The sequence below is a fragment of the Amblyomma mixtum genome, chromosome 6 (genome assembly GCF_055824585.1).
Source record: "Amblyomma mixtum isolate Tamu chromosome 6, ASM5582458v1, whole genome shotgun sequence".
Taxonomy (NCBI): domain Eukaryota; kingdom Metazoa; phylum Arthropoda; class Arachnida; order Ixodida; family Ixodidae; genus Amblyomma; species Amblyomma mixtum.
The window spans coordinates 138903834-138929838 of record NC_143017.1 but is presented as its reverse complement, the minus strand read 5'-3'; the positions used below and the strand labels follow the sequence as shown (position 1 = coordinate 138929838).

Genomic DNA, 26005 nt, shown 5'->3' with positions numbered 1-26005 from the left:
CGCGTGTAAATGTGCGTGTGCGTGTATGCGTGCGTGTGTGTGTGTGCGCGTGCGTGCGTGCGTGTGTGTGTGTGTGTTTGGTTTGGTTTGGTTTATGGGGTTTAACGTCCCAAAGCGACTAAGGCTATGAGAGACGCCGTAGTGAAGGGCTCCGGAAATTTCGACCACCTGGGGGTTCTTTAACGTGCACTGACATCGCACAGTACACGGGCCTCTAGAATTTCTCCTCCAAAGAAATTCTAGCCGCCGCGGCCGGGATCGAACCCGCGTCTTTCGGGTCAGCAGCCGAGCACCATAACCGCTGAGCCACCGCGGCGGCGGCGACGCGCGTGCGTGTGTGTGTGTGTGTGTGTGTGTGTGTGTGTGTGTGTGTGTGTGTGTGTGTGTGTGTGTGTGTGTGTGTGTGTGTGCGCGCGCGCGCGCGCGCGCGCGCGCGCGGGCCTGTGCATGTGCATGTGAGTGGGCAGCCTCCACCCTTGATGCACACTGGACACTTGCGCACTTCGGTGGGCGCACATCCGGGCATTCACTGGTAAAAATGGCTGCTGGTTTAGCATTGCCAAGCACGAAATATTGTGAAAAAGCACGGTTTTTTGCAGTGCACATAACCGCCTTGTACCTTAAAGCGCGACAGAGGTGTCCACTGAACCAGGCAGCCAGTTATGCGCCTTTCCTTTCCTTTCCTTTTCTTTCATTTCAGATCTTAGGCCATCCGGCTACTAAGCCGGAGTTGCTGGGATCGAGAGAGAGAGAGAGAGAGAAACAACTTTATTGCCATAGATTGGCGGGATTTAGGGCAGGTGGGCTTGGTGTGGCCCCCAGGTGGGGGCGACTTCCTGGGCCCACGAAATGAGTGCCAGTTGGATGCTCTTGTCTGGCCTTCTGAGGAGTTGGTTCCATCCGTCTTCGGAGGGAGCTGGCAGTAAGGTTCGAGGGGGCGGATTTCCCGCGCAACCCCAGAGGATGTGAGCCTGGGTGGCGATTTCTCCCTGGTAACAATTTTGGCAGACGGGGTCGTATTCCCCGTCTGTGATGAGTGAAAGTCTAGAATGCTGGGATCGAACCCGGCCGCGTTGGCAGCGTTTCGATGGAGGCGAAACGCACAAAGGCGCGCGTGTGCTGTGCGATGTCAGTGCACGTTGAATATCCCTCTAAGTGGTCGAAATTATTCCGCAGCCCTCCATTGCGGCGCCTCTTTCTTCCTTTCTCCTTTTACTCCGCGGTTCGGGTGTCCACCGAGATAAGTGAGACAGTTACTGCGCCCTTTCCTCCCTCTTACCCTCCCCTCCCGAAAAAAAAAAAAACTAAACCTTCCCGCTGGTTCTGAGACAGGAAAGGTGCATAACTGCCTCAATTGGTGGACGCCACCGACTACTCACAGCGGGATCGAGGCGTCCAATGACCCAGTGAGCCAGCTACACTTGCTACTGTGAGGCTTGACACACACAGCTACACATCGCTTAAGCCTTGAGAACGCGGTCACGTAAGCCGTCGCCAAAGCATTCTACAAAAGAACGCCTACAAACATAAGCTTCTCATCTGAGACACCAACAACACGAAGTGCGACACCGAGAGGCATATACAAGCTACAAGCGCCCGTGAGAGAATTCAAGATCCAGCAGCCCAAGAACACGTGACGAAGCCGTCCTCTAACGATTGCATTTTTTTACATATATATAAGCAGAACAATTTGAGCGCATCGGGGTAACACAATCATTTCATCACATTACACTAATAGGTTTTAACTTGATTGTATACTTTTATTCCAGCTCCTCTGCCAAGCTTATGCACTTTCCTTATGTATTCCTGATGGGAGGTCCCCCAGACAGTTTTCACTTTGGGACCTCCTACTGTACTAACTTTTTTATGAAACTTACAACTCATTTGTATTTCGTTTTAATAATAAACCTTCAATAACCTTCAAACCTTAACTAGAACGGGAAAAAAAAAAAAAAAAGCTGCATTTCATTGGAATAGCATCTTTCTCGACCTAATCATTAACGCATGCCAGCGAGCGCATGGATATCCGCATTGCCCCTTTGCGTAATAAATGTTTTTCTTAAGTATCTCTACTTTTTTTTTTCTTTATTGTTTCTTAAGTATCTCTACCCTGCTTACAAGCCCGTCTTCAATTGATTATTTCCATCGCGTGCAACGAAGAAGGTTCAGATACTGAACAAAAAAAAAATCTGCGCCAATTTATACTTCCTTTATTTTGTAATAACAGTAGTAATGTCTGGAGTTTAACGTTTCGAAGCGACATGGGGGGCTAACAGGCACGCCGTATTGGAGGACTCAAGATCAACGTAGACCAGCTGGGGTTCTTCAACGTGCGCTCACATCGCACGGTACATGCGTGTTTTTGCATTTCGCCGCCATCCAAACTCGGCCTCCGCGACCGGGATCGAACCCGCGACCTTGGGTTCAGCAGTCGGCCGACCCAGCCACCGAGAGATCATGAGGGGTCTTATTGAGTATGCTGTCTGAGATATCGAATACCTCCGAAAGTAAATGTTGCACAATGTGGTTAGGTCGTTGAGCCTCTGTTTTATATATTTATGCTACATGACCCAAAGAAAGGGAGCCTATTCTCACTAGGTTGTTGATGAGTTAGAGCAGTGCTAACAATTTTATTAAAACCGTATGCACTGATGTAGAAAGGGAGGCAGTAACAAACCCAAGGTTTCACATTAATCAGGAGTATACAATTGTTTAGAATTGCCGAAAGCGCATTGCGGAAGCGCCGAAAAATCCATTCCTGCACACCAGACTTCCTTGAGTTTTGTTGTCGCATAGAGTGGATGTCATTTTCGCTCTGCCTAACGCGAACAGATTTCGGTGGACAAATCTACGCGCGAGTTTATCGCATTTTGACTAAAAAAAGAAATAAAAGCATGCCGGGTTGCAAAAGAAGTGGTGCTGAACCGAGTCCCGAACCGGTTCGGAACGGTTCCTTTCAATCGTTCCGGTTCGGGTTCAGTTCCAAGATGGCGAAAAAAATATGGGTTCGGTTCGGTTCCGGTTCCGGGCGAAAATTCGGGTTCGGTTCCGGTTTCGGGTTCAGGTTCGGTTCCGGTTCGACACCCTGCTTGACAGCAACAACAACAACAAAAAAAAAACGAGCTGGAGATGCTGATGGCGATATGGATAGCAAAGCTCGCAGCGGAGGAAAACGATGATGATGATAAGCTCTACCTCGGGCGCCCTCCGTGGGTGGCGTCTGGAAGCTCCTGTTCGCGTGTGTGGCCTCCACGATCAAGCGCCCGTTGCGCGCAGCCGGAGCCGATCGCAGAGGCCTCGGCGCGTGCATTCCGAAGGCTGTTCCCGCGTGGGTCGTGGAAAGTTTCGGTGCGGCCCTTACACGGATCTTTTTTTTTTAATATTTTCTTCGGGAAAACGGGGTGCGGCCCTTATACGAGTGCGTTTACACGGTGTGTTCAATTTTGAGAGTCGAAAAATTTCCGGAAATTTTACCCCGCGTAATAGGCGCACCCCGAACTTTGAGCCGGATTTTCTGGAAAAAAAGTGCGCCTATTATGCGAGTAAATACGGTATTAATATATCTCATTGTGCAGTGTTGTGAGCGGTGCCTGATTAACATGGAGCTACTAATGCCATTTTTTTTTTTGTCCAATGCAGCTGCAGGCCAGGAAGTGAATGACCCATCCTTGGGAATATTGCTAGGTGTCCTGGCCGGCCTCTTATGCATGGCTCTGTGTGCAGTCATCATCCTCTACAAGAACAGGTAAATGCCTTGACCAGCTCAGACATGTGATTGCTCTATATATAATTCACGTATAGATTGACACCTTGTGTATACAACCGACTTACTAACTTTGGAAACTGGAGAAAGAAAAATAAAGTTCAAAAGTCATATAAGGCAAGCAGCGCAAGCTTTGAGCCACCAATATAGAATTGAGATGGTGGGTACAGTCCGTCACATATCACCGCTTCAGCAGCGTCAAGAGGAACTCTTTACCGGGAGCGATGCACTGCAATGAGAGTGCAAAGACGCTGAGCGGACTGCTCAAGAGAATACGCGAGACGTAAATGCATTTCTTTCTATTAAAAGTTCAGAAGATGCTCTCAGCGACCACAGTGTAAGCGGTGCTGTATCTTAATGGCAGCAGCCCTGCACAGGTGCATAAAAATATTGGCATTTTTGCTGCTTTCCCCAGTATCTGACAATTCTTTGGATACATCGAACTTGTGGGGTGCCTTTAAATTTTTCAAAACCTCTGCACATAAGATGACGGTTCGCTTAAATCCTGCCCAGAATGGTCACTCAAGTTTTGGAGGCATGACTAGCTGCGTGGCTGAGCGAATTATGGAAGTTTCATTTTTGCGGCCAGGCCTCAAGTGCATGGATGTTACTTTGTAATCATCTTCTTATCGGCCTTATCTGAGAGCCTTTTGTGTGGTTCTCTTGAAAAATAAGGGACACATCAAACCCTTGCACAGTAATGGTGGCAGCAACTGTGCGGTAGACCGTCATGCACAATGTAGCAGTGCCCTGTTGCATTAGGCAGGGTCTGGCTGGAGGACTGCTGATACCAACGTGAATTTGCATACAGCTGACTGAATATTGCGGCAGAGTGTCTGGAACAGTGATGTATGGTAACGACATCATGACATTCAGGTTGCAGTGACTCTGCTAACTTAGTTAACTCTTCTCCTACTGTGGGGAAAATGAATGTTTTTTTTTTTTGTAGGTTTCTGTAGATTTTTTTTTTCCCTGTAAAAACAATTACATTTAAAATTTTGTGCAACATATGAAAACAAAGGTAAATAAATGCGCTTTTTAGGCATGTAAGCTTGAATAACGAATTTTGCTTTTCAGCGCAAACTTTTATTTGCCAAAAACAAGATTTTAGAAAAAAATTGAACAAAGCTTTTAAAGGTACTGATTTATTTAAAAGGAAAGAAAAAAAGCGTTAAAAAATTTTCTGAATTATACAAAATGTTTGTCATTCTTTTGGCCACTAACTGCGAAGAAATCAAAGTTCTATCTTGAATAGTATTCGTGCTACAAAAACTTGGAGGATGCTTAAGCTTTGCTTTTAAAAGTAGAATGCAATAGCGTTATCCAGCAGCCGCAGCTTATCGTCAGCCGCTATCCGTAGCCGCACGCGGAGAGGAGGTGGGGGGGGGGGGGGGGGGGGGGGGTGCCAGTTCTGTGTGTTGACAGAGCAGCTGCGCAAGGCCTCCGCTGCTGGCGCTCCTGGTAATTTTCCCATGAACAACGCGACGGAGCCACAGCAGCCTGAGACTGCGGCGACGACGGCGGCATTGCCGGCTTTTCCACCTCGAGAGCAGTAACTGGAAACTCTACAGTTGGGCACCGGAGCATGGCCACCTGTGTTTCAGGCTATTTTCCGTCATTGTCACTGTTGGAACTCAATTCCGACGGGAAGGCGGCATTTACTGACTCACTGCTGCTCGGGTCATCGCTAAAATAAATCACAGACAAAGCGGACTCCTGAGATTTGCTATATTTTAGAGCACCAGAGCACATGCAAAAAATTCCCCTTCGTGGGGGGGGGGGGGGGGGGGGGAATCTAAAGAGAAACTTCAGTTGTCTAACTAAAAGCCAGATGTTGCAGTGTGCCCGTATGCAGTGCGAAATGCAAAGCGGCGAAGTTGTTGTCTGTGGGAAATAAGCATGGTACCATGTCTCCACGTCTTTGGAGCACTTTGAAAAAAAATTCCACCTAGTGGGAAAAAAGAAAACTACAATGAAAACAAAACTTCAGTTGTCTAACTACAGACCAGGTGCACAGCGTGCCAGTAAGCAATGTGGGAAGTCCCAAAATCTGCGTGCGAAGTCGTCGTTAACGGGCTAACGATGCCCAATGGGCGCAGTAGGGAAAGAGTTGATCGTGTCTCCTTGACATGTTAATAGTGGCAACTACCTACTAATAAAGAAGCGGCGATGATCAGTGTTGAGTAACCTTTACTGGTCTGCCAATTTTGCAAAGTTAAGTTAAGCCAGCAAATCGAAATGCGCACTAATGCACCAAGCTTTCTTGCAGCAAATGTGGTTGCGCTGGCAGTGCCACGGAGCAGCAAGGTGCCTCCAGCAGCAGGTCGTGCTTTGCGGCATTCTTTGGTCAGTGCAAGATGCCCGCCCCCCCTGCACGGGAGCTGGAAATGCTGTCCACCACATCTCCTGGCTCGGGGAACCACCTTGACACAAAGGTGAGCGTAGGATCCGGGCCTGATGATGTGACTGACGTTATTGGAGTGAGGTTTAACAACAGTGTGACATTAACCCCAGGAGCTTTGTGATGTTGCTGTTGAAGTAAGCACGCACAAAAAAAAAAAATGCCTACGAGTTCAGTATAACATGCAATTCGATATAAAAGTAGCAGTAAATTTAACAACATGCAAATGCATTGAGAAGGAAAAAATGTTTTTATCTGACAGCTACTTGCTGCATACAAATTACTGAGCAAAATAGTTGCTGTTTTTTTTTTCTGCTTCGGAGAGAACACTGCTTCGGAGAGAACACGTGACAGCAACAAACCATGCCGAGTGCAAGAAGTACCGTATTTACTCGCGTAATAGGCGCACTCGCATAATAGGCGCACCCCTAGTTAGGGCGCGAAAAATCAGATTTTTTTATTTCCGCGCATAATAGGCGCACCCCGAACTTGGCACTGTGATCAATACTGTATTTACACGATTGCAAGCCGACGCCTCGCCACCCCCCGCTTCCCAATCTTTATTTTAACAAAGTTTTTGCTGAACTGACTACTAGTCCCTACTAGTGCTGCTGCCGTCGCAGCTGCTGCGGACCCACAGCACATACAACGACATCGCGTAGAACAGCCGCACACAGTTTTCAGGGATGCTCACTTTAAACGTCTGTTTGGAAAGCTTCATCTCCAGCCGGAAACGTTCCCGACTTAGGCCCGCGAAAACCTCGGCGCTTGGAGTCGCGTACGAAAATTTAGGGACGCCGCAGTCGCAACTGCCGCACTTCTCGGCCACGTCGTATTTTCCGACCTGCCGCACGCTTGCCGCGTTCGAGAGCAAACTCCCAGCCGTGTAGCTGTTAAGGTGCTTGCCCGTCGAGCTAAAACATCAACGCTCCGCGGCAAAGCCATAAACCACGATAACTATCGCGCTATCGCAAATCCCGGCACTTGACAGCAACAACAACAAAAAAAAAGAGCTGGAGATGCTGATGGCGATATAGATAGCGAAAGCTCGCGGCGGAGGAAAACGATGATGATGATGATGATGATGATGATGATATTGTGGCATTGCCCTTTGTAGCGGGCGGGCACAGAATTTGTGTCCTAGCCGAAGAAAAAAAAGAAAGAAAAGAAAAAAAAATAACGAAGAGAAAAAAACAACGAAGCATACGCAACCAGAAGTCACAACGTATGTGCACCGCGACTACGTCTGTGTCGGTTCAGTTCGCGGAATAGTACACCGCCGCGTCATCTGCCACCATCGTTGTAGCCGGGCCTTCGTGGTGGACACGGCTTTTGTTGGTGTGCGCCTATTAGCACCGCGCTCTCCCTCCTGTTCCCCTTCGCCTGCTTCAAATCCCAGCGCCCGCGGGAAGGTGGCGCCATCTGCCTGTGGAGGGGACAACCCGTCGCAGTGAAGCACCAAGTGCTCCGGGAGCTCCTCTTCCTTTCCGCAGGCCCTGCATATAGCAGCTTGTACGTCGGCGGAGAGGTCGAAGCGGCGGCGGTACACGAGTGTGCGCAGCGCACCAGCACGCGCCTCGAAGAGAAGAGCGCTGCCCCCGCTGTTGTCGTACAGCTGCTCCGGGGCGATTTCCTTTTTATGCGCGCGGTACAGCTGAAGCGTCGTTTTCTTCTGCATGTCGGAGTGCCATTGGGCGGCTTCCGCAGCCTGCACCTGGGCCCTTACTTTGCGGCTCGGTTGGCGTTTGGTCTCTTCGGTGCTCTCGGTGGTCTGGGCGAGGAAACCGAATTTGCCGCGCAGCCGGTGGACGCGCGCACGCCATTGCGTTCCGGTCCCTTTAAAGTATAGGTACCGGAACACTCGGCGCGCCCAGCGGGTGTCGGGTAGCATGCGCAGCCGCTCTTCGAAGGCGATTTTGCTGCTGGCCTCTCGAGCTTCGAAGGACGACCAGCCGAGGTCGCCCTGTATTGCCTCAATGGCGACACGACCATGGCACCCCAGGGCCACTCGGCCAACTTCGTGCTGTCCGCGCTCTAGCCATGCACGTGTGGAGGCCGACATACACACGACGGCATTTGCAAAAGTTAGGCCCGGGACGTGCACGGCCTTCCACAGCTCACGCACCATCACATATCGACTACACCCCCACAGACAACGTCTGCGCAGAATGCAGCAGGCGCGCTGGGAGGCGAGCTGTACACGCTCCTCGTGTGCATCGTATAGGGCCCCTTGGGCACCAATGGTGACGCCGAGATAGCGGTAATCAGAGGTCTGCGGTATGGGCTCTCCGCTTGGCAGGTGCACCGTGGAGACGCTGGTCTTGTCGCCCGCGAATCGCAACACAGCTGATTTCTTCACGTTGAAGCACAGTCCCAGCTGCCCTAGATGTTCGGCGGACAGTGAGATAAGCTGCTGTAACTGCGCCTCATCTTCGGCCAAGAGCACGATGTCGTCCGCGAACACAAGGCCCGGGAGTGTCCAGACCTCCGGGATGCCGTTCTGTGTGTATGGGAGGGTAAAGCCGATGCCGGACCGAACCAAGAGGTGCTCCAGCTCTGCCGTGTAGAGCATGTAGAGGATCGGCGACATCGGGCAACCTTGTTTAAGCCCGATCTGCACCTCCACAGGCTCAGAGTGGGCACCGGCAAAGAAAGCCACGACTGTGCTGCTGCAGTATAGGCGGCGAAGCAGTCCGATCCACGCTGATGGCATTCCAATAGCTGCCATTCGATGAAGCATTGGCTCGTGGGGGACGCTGTCGTAAGCCCTGCTTACATCGAGGAAGCACGCCACCAGTCCCCGCGACTCCTTGCGAGCGATCTCCACGCACTGTGTCAGCGTGAAGATGTTGTCCTCGAGGCGACGCCCCTGTCGGAATCCATTCTGCAGTTCCGAGAGTAGGTTCTTCGCCTCGGCCCACGCCACTATCCAGCCTTTCACAACCTGCGCAAATACCCTGTACAGCACACTGGAGATGGTGAGGGGTCTATAGTCCTTGATGGAGCTTCGGTCCCCGCCCTTTTTAGGGAGGAGGCACACCTTGCCGCGAAGCCAGTCCTCAGGTATAGGGTCGCCGGCAATGATGCCATTAAAGAGCTCTGCAAGCTGTTCTCGTGCCTCCTGGCCGAGGCATTTCACCAGGCCAGCGGGAATGCCATCCAAGCCTTGTGCGGTGTTGGCTCCCACACGGGCTATGGCCCGCTTTAGCGCCTCTGTTGTCACCGTCCGCGAGTCGGAGGATGGGGCACTGCTACTACCCGGTGTTGATATTGCATCGGTATCCGCTGGATCGCAGGCCTGCTCCTCCGGCCCGGCCTGGCACCCATATATGCCTTGGAGATGCTCCGTAAGGTGTTGTGCTAGATCAGTGATGGTTGTGCCTGTGGTGGCGTCGCGTAGCACATGAGGTGGTGACCTTCTGTCCAAGGAGGATACATAGGCCCAGAACTTCCGTGGGGCGTTATGACCAGCTCTTCTGAGCTCGTGTAGTTGTTCTTGGTTGCACGCTGCTATTTTCACCTGGATCAGCAATTGGGCCTCCCTCTTGCGACGGAGGTACTCCTGCCAGGCCAGGTGGCATTCTTCAGCGGAGAGATTTTTTACAGCTCTGCGATGGAGGCGGTTAGCAGCACGCCGTGCCTCGAGGGCAGTCTGGACCTCCCTGTCCCACCATTTTTTTCGCCGCTTTCCTCCTCTGGAGTGGACACAGACTTCGTGCTGGCGTATGACTTGTTGTAGTTCTCCGATGTACTCGGTGTATGAGGTGGCCTCCATGCGCGCTGTGCTCTGCTCAAAAGCGTCGGCCACAGCTTCATACGAAGTCACTGGGAGGTATCGTAGTGCCGGATCGCGAGTCTGTTTCGCATAAGTGTTACGCACGGGACCCGACAGCGACAGACAGATGCGGTTATGGTCACTGCCGACATGATGAGCTTGGCCTTGGGCGCCCTCCGTGGGCGGCGTCTGGAAGCTCCTGTGCGCGTGTGTGGCCTCCGCGATCAAGCGCCCGTTGCGCGCAGCCGGAGCCGATCGCGGAGGCCTCGGCGCGTGCATTCCGAAAGTTTGGGTGCGGCCCTTACACGGTCCTTTTTTTTTTTACATTTTCTTCGCGAAAACGGGGTGCGGCCCGTACACGAGTGCGTTTACGCAGTGTGTTCAATTTTGCGAGTCGAAAAATTTCCGGAAATTTTACCCCGTGTAATAGGCGCACCCCGAACTTTGAGCCGGATTTTCTGGAAAAAAAGTGCGCCTATTATGCGAGTAAATACGGTATGTGGAAGCATATGGGTACAGGTTCTGTCAAGTCCTTGTCATAGTTCGCATGATCGGCGTCCTGGTTATCCACAGCACCATATACGTATTTGGATTTCTTCTCACCTTGTCCAATTAACTTGGTAGTTTTTAATTTCATGAAAAAGGGAGGTTTTTGCTATTTTGCAGCTGCTATTGTGCACACATACAAAGGTGACAAAAAATAGATGAAATTGCCGATCGCAGCACAACACACTATGCAAAACTGTGCACTATGCACACTATGCAAAAAAACGAATAATCTGGTTAACTGCCACACACCCGCCGCCTACACCATGGGAAATCCGCGTCATCATTGGTATTAGTCACCTGTATGACCATGTTTCCGGGAAAGCTAACCTTCGGAGATGTGTTGAGGGAAAGCCAACTTTCCGAGTCAACTGGTGTTTGAAGTTGGATCTATGAGATGTGGCAACTAATTTTTGTACTGCATAGTTGAACCACATGTTCTCACTGCAGCTTTCTATTGTTCTAAAATTATTTGTTGCAAATGATTTTATGTAATTTATGTAATTTTATGTAATTGGCTTCGACTGCGTCACTTCTAGTCGGCAAGTAGAGCATAGCAGAAAGGAGCCTGAAAAAAAATCCAAAGTAGGCATTGAAATATACAAAGTTGTACCCTGTCTAGCAGGAATGCTTGGGTTAATTATTTGAAGAGCATCCAGACCTTGGCACCCTGTAATCCACTAGAATATGATTTTTTATTTATGATTTCATTACTATAAGGCTGATTGATATTGCATTGATGCTCCAGCCCCCATCGTGCGCATGCTTTGTGCATTGGTGCTGCTAGAAAACCAGAGAACGGAAATCAGATTGGCGACGTTGACACTGGGATCATTCGCTCGCTTCTGTGCTTCTGTACCTCTGTCAGCTGAGTTAGTTGCGACGTCTTGGAGTATTAGAGGCTCGAAAGCATAACGGAAAATTTCAAGCAGCTTCGGGCATTAAAAATGTATTATATAACCCTATAACCACAAACTTATGTCAGGGCGGTCACGACTGCAATGCAGCAGAGCGTCGTCCGCAAGTTGCGTCCACAGAGAGTGTGTCGTCCGCTAGTTGTGAGGGCGGTGGAGCAGACTGCAGTTTTTGACATTGTGGCTCTCATGGCCTATAGCTGGCGGCTGCCATGCATAACTGCTGTGTGAGCACAGCTGCAGACACACATATTTCGGTGATTGACAATGTTTCTTCCTAATTTTCTTCATATCATGCTTGATATTAGTGTTCTAAGGTGGAGAGCACATCAGATGATAGCTTTATCTTAATTTATTTTTTGTTTAGTTCAATTCAACAACCTTTTGAGACCCCCTGCAAGCATTCATAATAAATTTTAAATGGCAAATGGAATACCGGGGTTTTTTTCTTCTTCCGAGCCACATTAATGTCATTTTGTTATTTTTACCAACTGTGTTCCAACAGCAGTGTGCTCCACATAATATATCCTGATAATATATCATTGTCCTGATAATATGAATATTTCTGTATGCCATTGTTTGTGATGTGTTGCAGTCACTGTGTTTGGGTTGAAGATTTAGCAGGTGCTTGTTACTTTAGAAGGGAATTTTTGTGGTCTGTTTATATACCGTATTTTCTGGTGTACAAGACGCACCCTTGTATAAGACGCACCCGCCCTATATGCAGGCTGTCATTAAAAAAATTGGTATATAAGACGCACCCGTGTATAAGACGCACCCCAATTTACCCAGTTAGGCTAGTGAGGCTTAATTAAACATGCTTATGCGACCATCGCAAAATGCACCGTACGTGTGAGAAGTTCTTAAGCAACGCTAAGTGATCGAAAAAGGCAACACTCATGCCATACCAGCCCACGTTTTAGCACAAAAGAAAAAAAAAGCGAAAGAACTCTCTTTATGTCCATAACAATTTATTTTTACATAAGACCTTCAAAGTCTTCATCTTCGGATGCGCTAAAGAAAAGGCAACACGTCTGAAGCATTCTCTTCGCACTACGTACTTGCAAAGGGTGACTAAAAAAAAATCGGCTTCTCTTGGCTTGTCTTGACAATGGCGAGAAGTGCGACTGTCGCCATCTTTTGGCATTTCACATTACCTTTGCTTGGGGCCTCCGAAACGGCCGCGTGTTTAATATCCCGGAAGTGGTTCACCCCGCCGTTTCATGATAAAGTTCACCTACAAAAGTTGCGCACGGTGGTCTCCGTATTGAAGTATTAACCATGTTACAACCGCGTTATTGGTAGTAATATTTTTTCGGTGAAAAAAGCTTGAACATGAACCTGAGTAATTTCTGAACTCGCAAAAAAAACGGAAAATACGCATATAAGACGCACCCTTGTATAGGACGCACCAGCAAGATTTTTGAAGAAAAAAAAACGCGTCTTATACACCGGCAAATACGGTACTCTTTTAGCCTGTTATCAACTTTTGGCGAGCTTGAGCAGTGTGCCTGGTTTACAGTACGTGTTGCTCATAATTTAATAATTTATTCCGTGGTGCTTGTTTTCGTATTACTTGCACAACAGGGTGGTTACCCTGGGTCACAGTGCAACGGCAAGACAAATGGACATGCCCGCGGGAAACAACCAAATGGCACAGCTCCAAATGGACACTTAGGAAATGGCAGCGCCGTTTGCTTCATCAAATCTCCGGGCACGGTAAGATTAATAGAAAATGCCATTGCGCCCTGCCGCTGACGGGAGATGTGGGGTGTGAAGTATTTGCAGCATGAAACTGAACACCACCTAATGTCACTTAAAGATACCTAGCCGCATCATTTCTTGTGTTATTGGCGTGCTGCTGTTGGAGCTACTGCAGTTGTGGTTCTGTGTAGCTCAGTTGTTTAATGTCTTGAATGCCTGCTACTCAGGCCACTGCTGCACTGATAGAACTTTCTATTATACAGTGTTATTATGCTTGATAACAGATTGCATTGTGGTGCAGATTTTGAGTGCACTCCGTAACCCTTTGAGACTCGATTTTTTTTTTTTTTACTTTCCCAGATCGTCGGATTATTTTATTTTGGGTTTTTGATGTACAAAATGTATGAAATCAGAGTTGGAAGAGTCATCGCTGTCGGTGTCAAGAGAAGCAGCAGTGCGTTCGCGATAAAGATAAAAATCAAGCTTCGCGTGCCTTCGTTGTGATCATGCAGCAAAACAGAAACCATGAAAGGGCGTTGCCGCAGCCGCAGACCACGTGGCACACTGCAGCTAGAAATCAGTTCTGTTTATCTCCTCAAGAAGGTAGCGCAATCAAAAGGCAACCAACCTCACGGTGCGGTCATGAAGTCAGTTATTTTTGCCTGACGTTTGCTCAAGAGCATCGGCGTTATGTGCTGCTACTGCTGCTTGTTTGTTGGTAGCAGTAGCAACCTTCACGTTTTTACTAATAAAAGTTTACAAAGTGGTGGATTGCCCAAACTTTCTCTTTGTGCTTACGAAAATTTCGTTGTATACTGAAACCGAGGCATGAAACTACTTCGTTACATTGAGGGAAAAGTTACGTACACATCAATGGAAGTAAGAAACAGAAACTTAATTGCATCGCGAACTTTGTTTTATCGAGGCTTGTTATATCAAAATTCAACTGTATTTGAAATTTAGAGTAATTACACACCCTTAATTTCATTTCGGTATTCAAGTTTTCTCTAAAAGTTGCTTTCACTGGCCTTGACAGTTTGTCTCCTAATTCTCTTCCACTGGTGCTGGGTCCCATCTTTGCAGCAGAAGCAGAAGGCTGGCAAAGAACCGGAGGCCCACCTTCCGCTACCACGCAGCCAGCACCGGTACAACGCTCATGACTGTTCCGTGCAAGAAGACCGGAGTGCCTGGGACCCAGATGCTGTGCCAGCGCCTACGCCACTGCTCGCCAATGAGTCCACCAGCGGAACGTGGAAAGCTGACGATGCATCCGCCACTGAGGACGGCGGCACTCTCGACACCACCACCGTCAACTCGGCTGATGACCAGTGTTGCTCCTTCCGCTTCCCAAGTAGCAGTGCACGTTGCGATCAGACAGCCAGTGTAATGTTGCATGGTTCAGAGGAGACCAAAAACCTTGTGGGACCTACCTAATAGAAGAACTGTATGGACAAAGAAAAAAAAAAATGAGATGTACAAAGTGCAGCAACCCCCCCCATGTAGGTTCCTTGCTGACAGTGTTGTGTGCTAACTATGGTAGCCGAGAGTCCATGAGAATGGAGCGTATTGGCTCAAAAAAAGAAGAATGGAAAGGGGCTGGTAGGCACAAAAATGGCATTGGAGCTTACGCATGTGGGAGAGGCTCTGTGCCTTGTCTATGTACGTTGTAGAGACACTTTATTTCTGTCACTCCACAGCCTCGAAGGTATGGGTCCATTGGCCGGCAAGTGCTAGTCAGGAACATGTGCCCAACTTGGCTGTCTGTACACCACCTTGTGGCAACAACACTTGCGTGCAAGGAACCTTAATCAGTAGCTAGGTCCAGGGCTTGGTTTACCTGATGTTTTGGTGACTAGCTGATACCTTTGCAGCATCTCAAGTCAGAGCACACTTGCTGTTAGGCACATCATGGCGAAACCCCGTCGTACTTCCCACCACTTGCCAGGAGGTTAGAAGCTTCAAGGCATGCATGCATTGGCAACAGTGATTGAAAGGACCGCTGGCAGTGGCAATGCCAACAACATCTAGCATGCTCTTCTATAAGTGGAGTGTGAGTGGTGTCATGTGTACACCCAGAAGGTCACAAGGTAACAGGATACATAATTTAACTTGGCTTTCAATCGTGTGCTTATTTACTGAAGCAGATAATCTCAAGTGTATGCCACACATTGAGGGAAAAGGAACTGAGGTATTTAGGATAACTTCCGAGGAACCGTTTAATGGTATGGCATGTTACAGATATGTCTCATAAGCAATGCCACTGTCAGCAGTTTTTCTGGTTTTTCCCATTAGAGCTTGTTGAAAGGCTGTTGAAAAAATTTCTCTAGCATGGGTTTCTTTGCCGCTGGTGGCTGGGAAGAGCCGACGGCAAAGCTGGAGTGTGCCTAAATGCAGGCAGGGACTGCGTAGGGGGAACATCACGGTGAATCTCATTTTGCAGTATACTCCACGCTCAGGTTACTCAGTTTGCAATCATCACACCACATCCCCGGTGAATTCAGAGTTAACAAGAAATGGGAAACAGTAGCACAAAGAAGAAAATCTCTGGACACAAAGCAACAAAAAAGCGGGTATTTTTTGTTTACTGTTTCCATTTTTTACACACATATATATTTATACACAGGCACTATGCCATTCCCAGTGTCCATATAAATGCAGGCAATGCACTGCTGCTGCTGCTGCTGTTCTCTTTCAGCTCTCTTGCTCTCCAACACTGAATCGGCAACTTAAGGGGAGGTTGTGTAAAAAAAATTTATTGAAAGCACCTCATTGCCAAATCCGTGCCTGACGCAGAAACGTATGGGCTAACACCTCAGGGCACCTCCATACTTTCATCACCTTTTTTTTTTTTTTTTGCCAACGCCAGTGGGCTGCCCCATCACTCCTGCATCACAGTATAATGTGCAACCAAAATGGGGACTTAGTGTGTGAGCCTAGCACGTGGGCATAGGTAGGCATGCTTGGTCACCATTTTCCTTTTACTTTCGTTTCTCAGATCCACTGTAGACATAGCACTGCACCATTGGACGACAACAGGAATCATAAGGGAGCTGGAAGTCATGCCAGAGTTGGCTTTCAAGGAAATTTTGCTTTCGTGCAGAGGCTTTTTTTGTTTCCTTCCTAATGCTCATCAGGAGCATTTCAATTTGGGGAGGTTCAAGGGGAGGGACTTCTTGGTGCGCACACACAGACACACACACACACATTACCCGAAGTGCAAATGGTGTGCACATTCACAAAGCACGTGTTCAGCGTACAAAGAGCTGCTTTCTCACCTCCACCCCTCGCATAGGGACTCGTACGAACGGAGTCTCTGCCAAGGTACAAAGTACTGCATTGTCCCAGTACGCCAAAGACATGGCTACTTGTCATTTTATACACAGTGCAGCCAACTGGCAGCCTATAGGGTACTTTCCGTTTGTTCCAAAACTGTACCATGTTATGTTCAAAAGAAGAGTACTATATATTTTGCATGGGCATGTTTTCTAAGAAATTTTAAATGTGAAGTCTCCTTAGTGCATTTTCAGTTTGGGGCTTTTATAACCTACATGATAGCTCAATTAAAGCCTAAAATTGCATAGTTTGTCTGGCAAGGGCGTTACAGTTCTGGCAGAATTAAAAGTGCCAGTGTCTGAAAATTTCATTGCTCTTAAATTAGCTTAATGAAAAAATTTAACTTTGACCCCATTTGGCTATTGTTGTATTGGGGCACTTGTGGTCCTTGCCACGCTTAAGCTGAGGAAAACATTGTTGGCATATATTTAGCTGGGGGGGGGCATGAATTTTGAAGACAAAAAAAAAAAAGACCATGCCCTAAAGAGGCTTCACATGCCGCTGTGGAAAGGTGATGCTAGTAGACACAGTCGCATAAAAAAATGGAGAAAAAGTATTTCATTCCTTTTATTTTTTCTCTCCTTTTTTTTATTGCTTGTTTAACTTGCATAAGCTAAAACAAAAAGGGTCAGGCATGCAACGACAGTGTATATAATTACAGTGTGTACCTTCTCACAATGCTCAAAACAGCTCCCATCATCACATCATGCACGCCAGTGTCATTTCTCCATCTCATCTCTCATGGTGTCACTATGGACCGCTAATGTACAGTTTTCCTCTCTATCACAACACATGTAAGGTGCCAACTGCATTGCTTCTCACATAGCAAACGACACATGTGTAGTCATTTGGAAAGAAAGAAAGAAAAAAAAAAGTTCCCTTCCCTTTCTTCTTCTGAAGCATGTGTTAGCCAAGGGTTTCTGTGTGTTAAGCGCTGAGGCAATGATGCAGGTTTGGAGGAGCAAAAGAGGAGGAAGGACCTGCTTAGAGAGTGAGAGGGAAAAAAAGAAACCGAAAGCAGATTTTTTTTTTTTCTCACGTGATGTTAGTTATAAGTCACCAGCCATGCTTGAGAGCTCTGTTCACGAATCATCTGGGAGGTGACACTTTTGAGTGAAAAAAAAAAGAAAAAAAAACATGCTGCCTTCGTTCTCGCTCTTCATTTTTGCATTTTCCTCACAGATTGTCCATTCCAGCTGAGAAGTAAAAAAAAAAAGATATATTTTACATTAAAGTACTAGCTTAAACTCAGGTGCTTTTGATGCATGGAGCTCTATGAGAACGTGCCATGCACTGTCAAATGGGTTGCGACAGGAGACTGCCAAAGCACGTCATGTTTGGGCAAGAGCTTCGTCTTTGCCAGAGTGGAAAGAACAAACAGTGTTGGTCGCACGCAATGCTTGGCAGCTTGGAGGAGGAGAAGGCCTGTAAATCACATGAATGACAACGATGGCATTCAGGCAGGCAGGAATGCCCAACAACACAAACAGCGTGAGAAGAAAATAAAAAAAAATAAAGAAAAGGAGCCATAGGACAGGAAAACAGTTGGTCTTGAGTGTGCACACTGATTTTTGCCACAATCAGACTCATTGTTGTCCACTTGTTTCCTGTGCCTTACAGTGTTAACAGTCTTCTGTAAGATGCAGTGTCCAAAAAAAAAAATGTTGGGGGAGGTGTTGAAGGAAGGCTGGAGAAAAGTGTGTTGCCTGAACATTTTGCAAAGGGCTGAGTTTGTTGCCCAACCCCGAAAAGAAGACTGTCATGGAGCTGGGACCCTGCTGTGGGCCATGTGCCCGTTTGCTAAGAAAGCGCAGAGATGAGGCTGATAAAATTGTAGCAGGGTACTTAAGGATGCAAGTTGATGTAGCGCTGTTACATTCAGGTTCTGTTTTCCTTCAGTTTTTTTTTTTTTTTTTTTTGTCAACCCCATTCTGTGTACTGCCTTTTTGTTTGACCAGAGATTCATTATTATGTTTGTTTGTTTTTTTTCTCTCTCTCTGAGGGCTGTATGTTTGACGCTTACTTTTTGTCTACAAGTGGACGGGTCCACTCTGCACATGTTAATAGTTTTCCATTGTACTCATCTGTTGGCATTTATGCAGCAGGGTGGACACACGGCTTTATAGGGGTATCTGTTTAATCTTCTGTTTTGTTTTTTTTGTGCGTGTGTGTTTTTGTGTGTCCACTGAAGACATGCATTTTTTTGGAGCCAGCTATTTTTTCAATCTATCTACCTCAATTTGTTTTATACCTGTGTGTATGTGTAGATTATGTCATGTTCTTTTTTTGTCACTTTGCATTGTTTGGAAGGTGGCTTAGCAAGGGCTAGTTCTCAGGGAAATATGTAAACACAGAAGAGACTGCAGATAGAGAGAAAAAAAAAGAAAGAGAAAAACAAATCATCAAGCCCTGTGGCTAATGCCATTTCATTTGTGTAATGTTGTGTATGCATTGTTTCATCGCCTTTTTTCGTTTACTTTTTTTTCCCCTGCTTGTCTTTGGCATTGCTCTGGTGGTGAACTTGTAATACAGAGGTGGAGTCTAGTGTGGAGTTGTTTCAAGGCGTGCTTAAACATGAATGTATCTGCTCGTTGAGCCATTTTTTCTGTGTTTAAGCTTGTTTCTCTACTTCACACACTGTTTCCCAGGATTGTTTTTATATATATACATAATCCCTTGTGAATAAGTGGGCGTTAGTTCCTCTGAGGAAAAAAAAAAAAAACGAGAGAGAGAGAGATAGAATGAGGAAGAAAGACTTGTATAGGTCAGGAGACTCAGGCTTGCGTCGTCCCGTGGTCACCTGATTTTGCGGCCATGCCAGTAAACGGTCTCTGAGGTTTAACCACGGATTTGCATATATCCTTGCTGCATGTGTATTTTCGATGCATAAGTGCATGTTCATCTCTGAGGTGTCCAGGGGGAAGTGCATTTCTGAGAGATATTGAAGGGCTGCTTCCACAGCAGGCTGACGACGGTGCATACTGCAGGGGCATGTTTCATGCAGTGTGCTTTGTTTTTTATTCTTTTTGCTCTTTTTCTGTGCCTCCTTACTTACAACCATTCATGTTGCATGGCAGTGCTGTCAGACTTGCGAAGCTTTTGAAGTCATTGGTGCTCAGTGGTGTACTTGCACGGCAAAAGCACAAACCGTACCCTTGTATAGTGACTGCGCCACGGATTACAAGTTACGTGCGTAAAAAGGGGCGTGTTTGTTGCAGATTTGTCTCAGAGGCATAGTCAAAACCTGCCAATTTATTGACGGATCACAAACAGAGTTTGGCAAAGGACTTCTCTTGGCACGAGGTATTGAAGTGGTTGTTAATTCTGTGGCAGTTAGTATGGTGACAGTAAAGAGGTTGACATCGACAAATGATGCGACTGGAAATAAGCGTGGCATTTTAATATGCTGTGTCCTCAGCCTAGATGTACGCTGAAGCCCGACTAAAGCTCCTGCTTTTATCCAGCCTCATTGCAGCATTGTTGAGTTTTGAGTGCGACTACAGCTGATCGATGAGTGAGATTTGTTACAGCTGCCTGCTTCTATCCCCTTCCCATTTTTGCTGTGTTCAGCACCTGCGGCACAGCTGTGCTTTCGTCAGTCAGCCCTGCTGTGGGAGAAGCCATTTCTTGTGCATGACTTAGCATGTATCTACATTTACTCGGTGTCCTTTAGACTGTCGTGTTTCAGAATAACCCGTGTGGACTTTGGTTAGGCTGTCAGATGTCGTGTCTGTCGTGCGGTGGGGGGCACTGCTTGTGTATTGTTTCTCTCGTACCAGGTAAAACAGCCGATGTATGTGTCTGGAGACATGCTCCAGCGCCCGCCATGGGCATCCTGTAACCTCTGTAAATGCTCGGACATGTTGCTGAGACACCCAGGGTGAGACAGAGATGATTGTGAAAGGTGTCTCCTGGCTGGAATGCCACTGGCCTCTTCTTGGGCAGAGTAGCACGTGCACCTCAGGAAAGACTGCTCTCTCTAGACTGAACGCATCGCAGGTGTCGAAATGAAAAACTATGCCTGAGCTGAAGGCTCCTTTTTGTGTGCAGGACCCAGGCTTTTTTTTTTTCCGGAGCTGTGTCAGATTAAATTTTTGCAAACTATGGTGATTGTTGGAAAGTGTCGCACGAGCATGTATTGTGCAAGGCTTAAGCATGACTTACTGCACAAAACTGAGCATGTGTCAAGCAGCTGATGAAGTAATGGCAAACCTGTAGTCTTTTGTTACCTAAAAGCTGATTTTTTTTTTTCATTGTGGCTACATATTAGTATTTTAAAAAACAAAGCAAAAAGACCATTTCTACACATTTGGAGTCGAGAGCGATGTTAAGCCTTGAGCACCCATTACCTGCCTTGAGTGTAGACAACTCGGTGTTAAGATTTACGGACGTGATGAGTTTGGTCTGAAAGGCAGTCCTGCAGTGTGCACGTTTCAGAGTCACGACTATGAAAGCTGCAAAAAAAAAAGGAGAAGAAAATGTGAAATGACAAAATGAAGGTTAAAAAAACTGTGGTTGCAATGCATGGTATTTTATGAGGAAAAATGTTTCAGCAAGATCGCATATGTGCCTTAATTTGTATGGCCCGTTGAGTTGTTATATTTATTTCGCATTCCCTTCTTCTTGTGAAGGGGTACTCATGACATTGTTTCTTTTTTTTTTCCTTGTTCGCTTCGTTTTTATGTACTATTTTCGAGCTGAATAAGTCCCTACCTCAGTAATGGATCTTCCTGACTGTTACCTTTATTGATGCTTAATTACACCGCCCCACCTCTTTCAGGAAAAAAAAAAAAAAAAATCACCTTTGCAAGGAAATAGCATATTGGACACTGGTGAATAGTTTGCCATTTTGCAACAGAACTTGAGGTTGAAAATTGGACCTTGTGCAGAATTGCAATTAGCTCAATTTGAGTGCCTTTTTGATTCTGAATTGCAGCCGTGCACAGAGCTGGTGCAGCAACATGACATTTGCAGCTTAGTCTGTGGTGTGTGCAAGGTCGCACTTCCATCATGGAAGCCAGTTGCTGGGCTCACGGTGGACACTTTGCACGTACGATCCTGGGTAGCACGCGACATTGCAACAGCAGGCAGATGAATGCTGTGTGGCGTGTGCCGACGTCAAAATTATTTTGCCTGGGCATATGTTTAGATCTTTAAATTATTTTTGCCAGTGCCAAAAAGCTTTTAGACACATGAAGCATGACCCTTGCTGCAGCTTGACTTGTCAACTTAGGATGCCAAGGCTACAGTGGCAACCTCCACTATTGGCCGTTTCAGCTGCATTTAAGCGAGGCACGAAATACGAAAATGCCTGTGTCTCAAGATTGAAATGTAAGCTAAAGAAATGCGGGTGGTGAATCACTCCGGTGCCATGGTCCGCTGTTATGGAGCCAGTGGACCAAACTGCAATCTCCCTACGGATATCGGAAATCACTTGTGCGAGAAATGTTTGTGCAGTTATAAGCATCACTGAAAAATCATATGCCATCATTTCAACATACACATAAAGCTGTTATGTCAGTACCTGAAAGGCACCTTTTTTACCTGGTGTTCTGATGTTAGACTAAAGGTTGTTCCATAACTGTTCAGTCGTCATATTGCTAAGCAGTGAACATGGTTTTGCAGAATATTTTATTGCAGTGATGTTCTTGTTACATTTGTAAAATAAAGCATAGCCAATGTACCAAAATCCGAACATTACTCTTGTAACTTGAGGAGCTGCTAGGTAATTGATGTGGTTGTCTGCTGTCAGGAGTCTGACGGCATAACTGATTGGTGTCTAAACTGCTTCGGAGAACAAAAACGGCATATGTCTACAGCCTGTCAGTGTGCTACCTGGGATCAAAGCTACTCCACCTATGCTGTCTGCCCCCATTCCTAATCGTGTGCACAAAACAGACCACTGCCCCTCATTTCAAAACATTTTCAGTGTTTAGGGGACCTTTAGCAAAAAGGCACTCTCTCGGTTTAAGTTGGTGTTTGTTGTTATTTATTGACTGTTACATGAAAAAGTTGAACAATGCTTGTGTCAGGCAGCTTGCACATTGCACATAGATGCACTCAACTTTATTTAGAGCAAGGAAAACCTTGTAAAGAAGCATGTACGTCGTTGGCCCCCTGAACTTGCAGATGGCCCATATTTGCTTTTTTAACTAAACCTTGTCCTATTGTTTAGATGCCTCATTATTTCATATTGACAGCTTTACAAATCAGGTTACGCATGTTTTCGGTCAATGCACATTGTTATGGCATTTCTATAAAGTATCTTAGGAAAATCTTGTGATGCAAGAAGAAACCATGACACAGCAGAACATGGTAAAGAAGAATGCATTAAGCAGCTTTACGTAGACACTAAACATCAGCTGTTGTACTGTTTGGTTTCATGAAGGAGACCTGCCACATAAGGACACATTCTGGCAGAGTCATATAGCACTATAAGCATGCATCGTGCATCAACAGGCAGTTCATATTGTTTTTTGCACAGTTCTCTCCATCTGATTCCTTACACCGTGCATCTGATGAAGACAAATTCAGTATTTATTTTCATAACGTATGCATATTACCCTCGTAGTCATTACCAGATGGTAACTAGCAGCTATATGCATTCTCTGTTCTTTTCCCATATTGAACCGAGTTCCATGTTGGTGCTATGTGTGTTTCTTCAATGTATCATGTTGTGTAACACAATTGTGACACACAGCATTGGCAGTGTTGACATGGCATGTAACCTAAAGATTTATGATTTTTGGCAGACTTATATTGCTGATATGATTAAAAATGTAAATAATGCCTTTTATATACCCATTGTCACTTTTTTGCTGAGGTGTGCTCACACTGAAACAGCAGTTTGAATATGTTGTTTGAGGTGCCCTTTTCTGCAGTACATAAGAGAAAGATGATGTGCCTTGTAAACCTGCTTAGAGTGAGTGGTTTAGCTTGACCCTTTTAGGCACTACGTACACAATTATCTACAGTCAGGCCAGAATGAAACACGGACACGCATATGCCATACTTTTCTGCTTTGCTATAAGATATTGCTTTACAAATGGTTTATGATATGTATCTTGGTAGACGCTTTACCCGAATACATGACACACGCTAGTTGTACACTGCAGTTGAAACTAGACAGGGAAGATACTTTGTCTTGCTGACGCGCGCTGTTCGCGTTTCATTCTGGCCTGACTGTAGCAGCTAAAGGTAATATTCGAAATTTGGAATACAAATCGAACATGTTTGTATTCGGTGCATGTTTCATTTGAGATATTGATGTTCGAAAATTGCCGAATATTCCGCAGCGATGTCCAGATACCACCGACTTTCAAAATCTGACCATGTGCAAAATCACCGCAATGGGAAAATTATCGAAAGATCAAGTTTTAAAGGGGTCATGACATGGTCTACCGCTGAATTGTGCTTTTATGTTAAAGGTACTAGCCACGACGTTATTATGCGTACTTAAAAAGGAAGTAGAGCTAGAAATGTAATTTGAAGTTACCAGCTCCAAGCCCCTCCCCTTGGCAACGACGGCCATTTTGATGACAACGATGACAACTTTTTTTTGCACCGGAAATTGGAGGCCCCTTACTACTCCCCGCCCCCAGCACGCTGGTCTGGAGGACAGGGCCGGAGCCTCCGCGACTAAAGGCTAACAAAGAGATTTTCTCTCTTCGCAGCCTCAACCGCCAGGCGGATAGCTTGTTTCTGCCAAGCGGGATCTTCGCTCAGCAGCAGGGCTTCCTAGCTTATTTCTCTACTATGAATATTTGCTTCGACTCCAGGGGAGTCGGCGCATTGCCATATTATGTGGTCGAGGGTGCCCCTCTCCCCGCACGTTTTACAAAGATCGTTTTCGTGTTCCCCTGGTAGGACGTGTTAACGAAATTTCCGGCTTGCAGGCGCGGAGCCAACCAGCGGTGTTTTTTAGTGAACGTCCGTGCTCCGATGTAGCGCAGAAGCGCAGCGCCTGTGTTGCAGCTTTGGCGGAATGCGTACCGAGCTCGAGGTTGTCTGAAGGCTCCGCGTCTCAACACTTCTGTTGATTACACTCGAGTTTTTGGGTGCACTGTAGAAAACTGCAGGTAAACTTTTCATCAAAGGGTGCGGCCGCGACCTCGATCGTCACTGTTCAACTGTGGTTCATAAAGAGAATGGAGAGGAATTCCTTTCGTCGTTATACACACATGCGGAGCGTTTATTTCAGCGCATGCTATACACCATTTTTGTGAAGGCAAGCTGGGGAGGAGGAAAATACTCTCTAACCGCATACCTTGGCTTCAAAACCCATTTCCGTTTCCGCCGCTACATTGTTGCCAGTCTCGAGTGGGCTGTGCAGTCACGCGCTTTCTGCATTGCAGAGCAGCCTTTTCCGTCAGACTTTTGCCGTTTTAAAGATTTCTATCCCTTTATCAATGCCGTTCTCGGTTGCAAGGTCGTTGGGACAGCACTGTGTGACTATAGACTGCCCAAATAACCAAAGAAATCGGAAACGGATTGCCGAAAGCATGTGCGGGAAGCATGCAAAAATCAGTCCCAATGCAGTTCCGACATATTTCTGTTACACCAATATCCCGCCGACCAGGAATTAAATTGCCAGTAGACATCTTAGGCAAATGGGAACGTCTTCGTACCAATTACAAACCCTCGGATATGTTCAACCTATTTCGGGAATGATAGGCGAATGGAAGAAAGTCCGGTACTGGTGTTGAACCGGGGATACAAGCGCTGGACAACTGATTTTTGAATTTTTATCGCGCCACGCATTGTTTAATAAGTCCTTTTCGTTACCGTGAAATTAGTGAGACCATGTAGTAACAGCGATAGTAAATTTACCTCCGTTTTGTGTTAAATTTCACCTGGTTAATTATCTCTGGTATGACCGCGGTGCCTCCCCATCACTTTAACGTACTATGGGCAGGTCCTCCAACGCAAACTCGGTTTGTACGTTGCAATTACAATATCGTCACAATACAGTGCGCTGCAAATTTCTGGCCACTCCTTGACTTTATCCAGCAATTCGACGAATTCCTGCGCTGTGTGTATACGAGCAATCTCTGAATAAACAATTAAAGAGAGAGCATCGTGAAAATATCAATATCTTTCGGCACAAAACACAAGCAACATCTCGGCACTAGTGCCCGTTCCCACAGTGCACACAAAAGTTAGTAACCTGAATTCGGTGCTAAATCCCAATGCTAGTTTTTCCCCAACGTTTGTTAAATGGGAGAGCTCTTGCGGCTGCCGCTCAACACGATCATCGACTTCGATCAGAACGAGTTGCTAAAATACTTTTCGGCGCGCATTCAATACCCCGAGATGGACGAGGCAAATCAGCAGCCCAATACCACGGCATAGCCCAGCAGGTAAAAGAGACGACGTATGATTTCATGTGGACCGGGACAGGATGACAAACTGCATAACAGTGAACGATACGCATGTGACTTGTTCTGCTAAACTTAAAATTCTTTCATGCGATATGAAGGTAGCATACTTTTAAGTCGTGACAGGCCCCATCGGGAGACACATACATGAAACAAGCCTCACTACGCGATGATCAGTGCGCGATGCAGCTG

At 46.6% G+C, this 26005-nt stretch overlaps 1 protein-coding gene across 1 annotated transcript in view; it reads left to right on the top strand.

The window, feature by feature from the left end:
• The window catches only part of LOC149340583 (protogenin-like), a 50899-nt gene extending 27667 nt beyond the window's left edge, over positions 1-23232 (top strand). The window contains exons 14-17 of the mRNA XM_089549407.1: positions 3640-3745; positions 6033-6198; positions 12987-13118; positions 14187-23232. Coding sequence (XP_089405533.1) covers positions 3640-3745; positions 6033-6198; positions 12987-13118; positions 14187-14537 — 755 coding nt within the window. The 3' untranslated portion in view covers positions 14538-23232. The remainder of the gene's footprint in view (positions 1-3639; positions 3746-6032; positions 6199-12986; positions 13119-14186) is intronic.
• The last annotated feature ends 2773 nt before the right edge of the window (positions 23233-26005 follow it).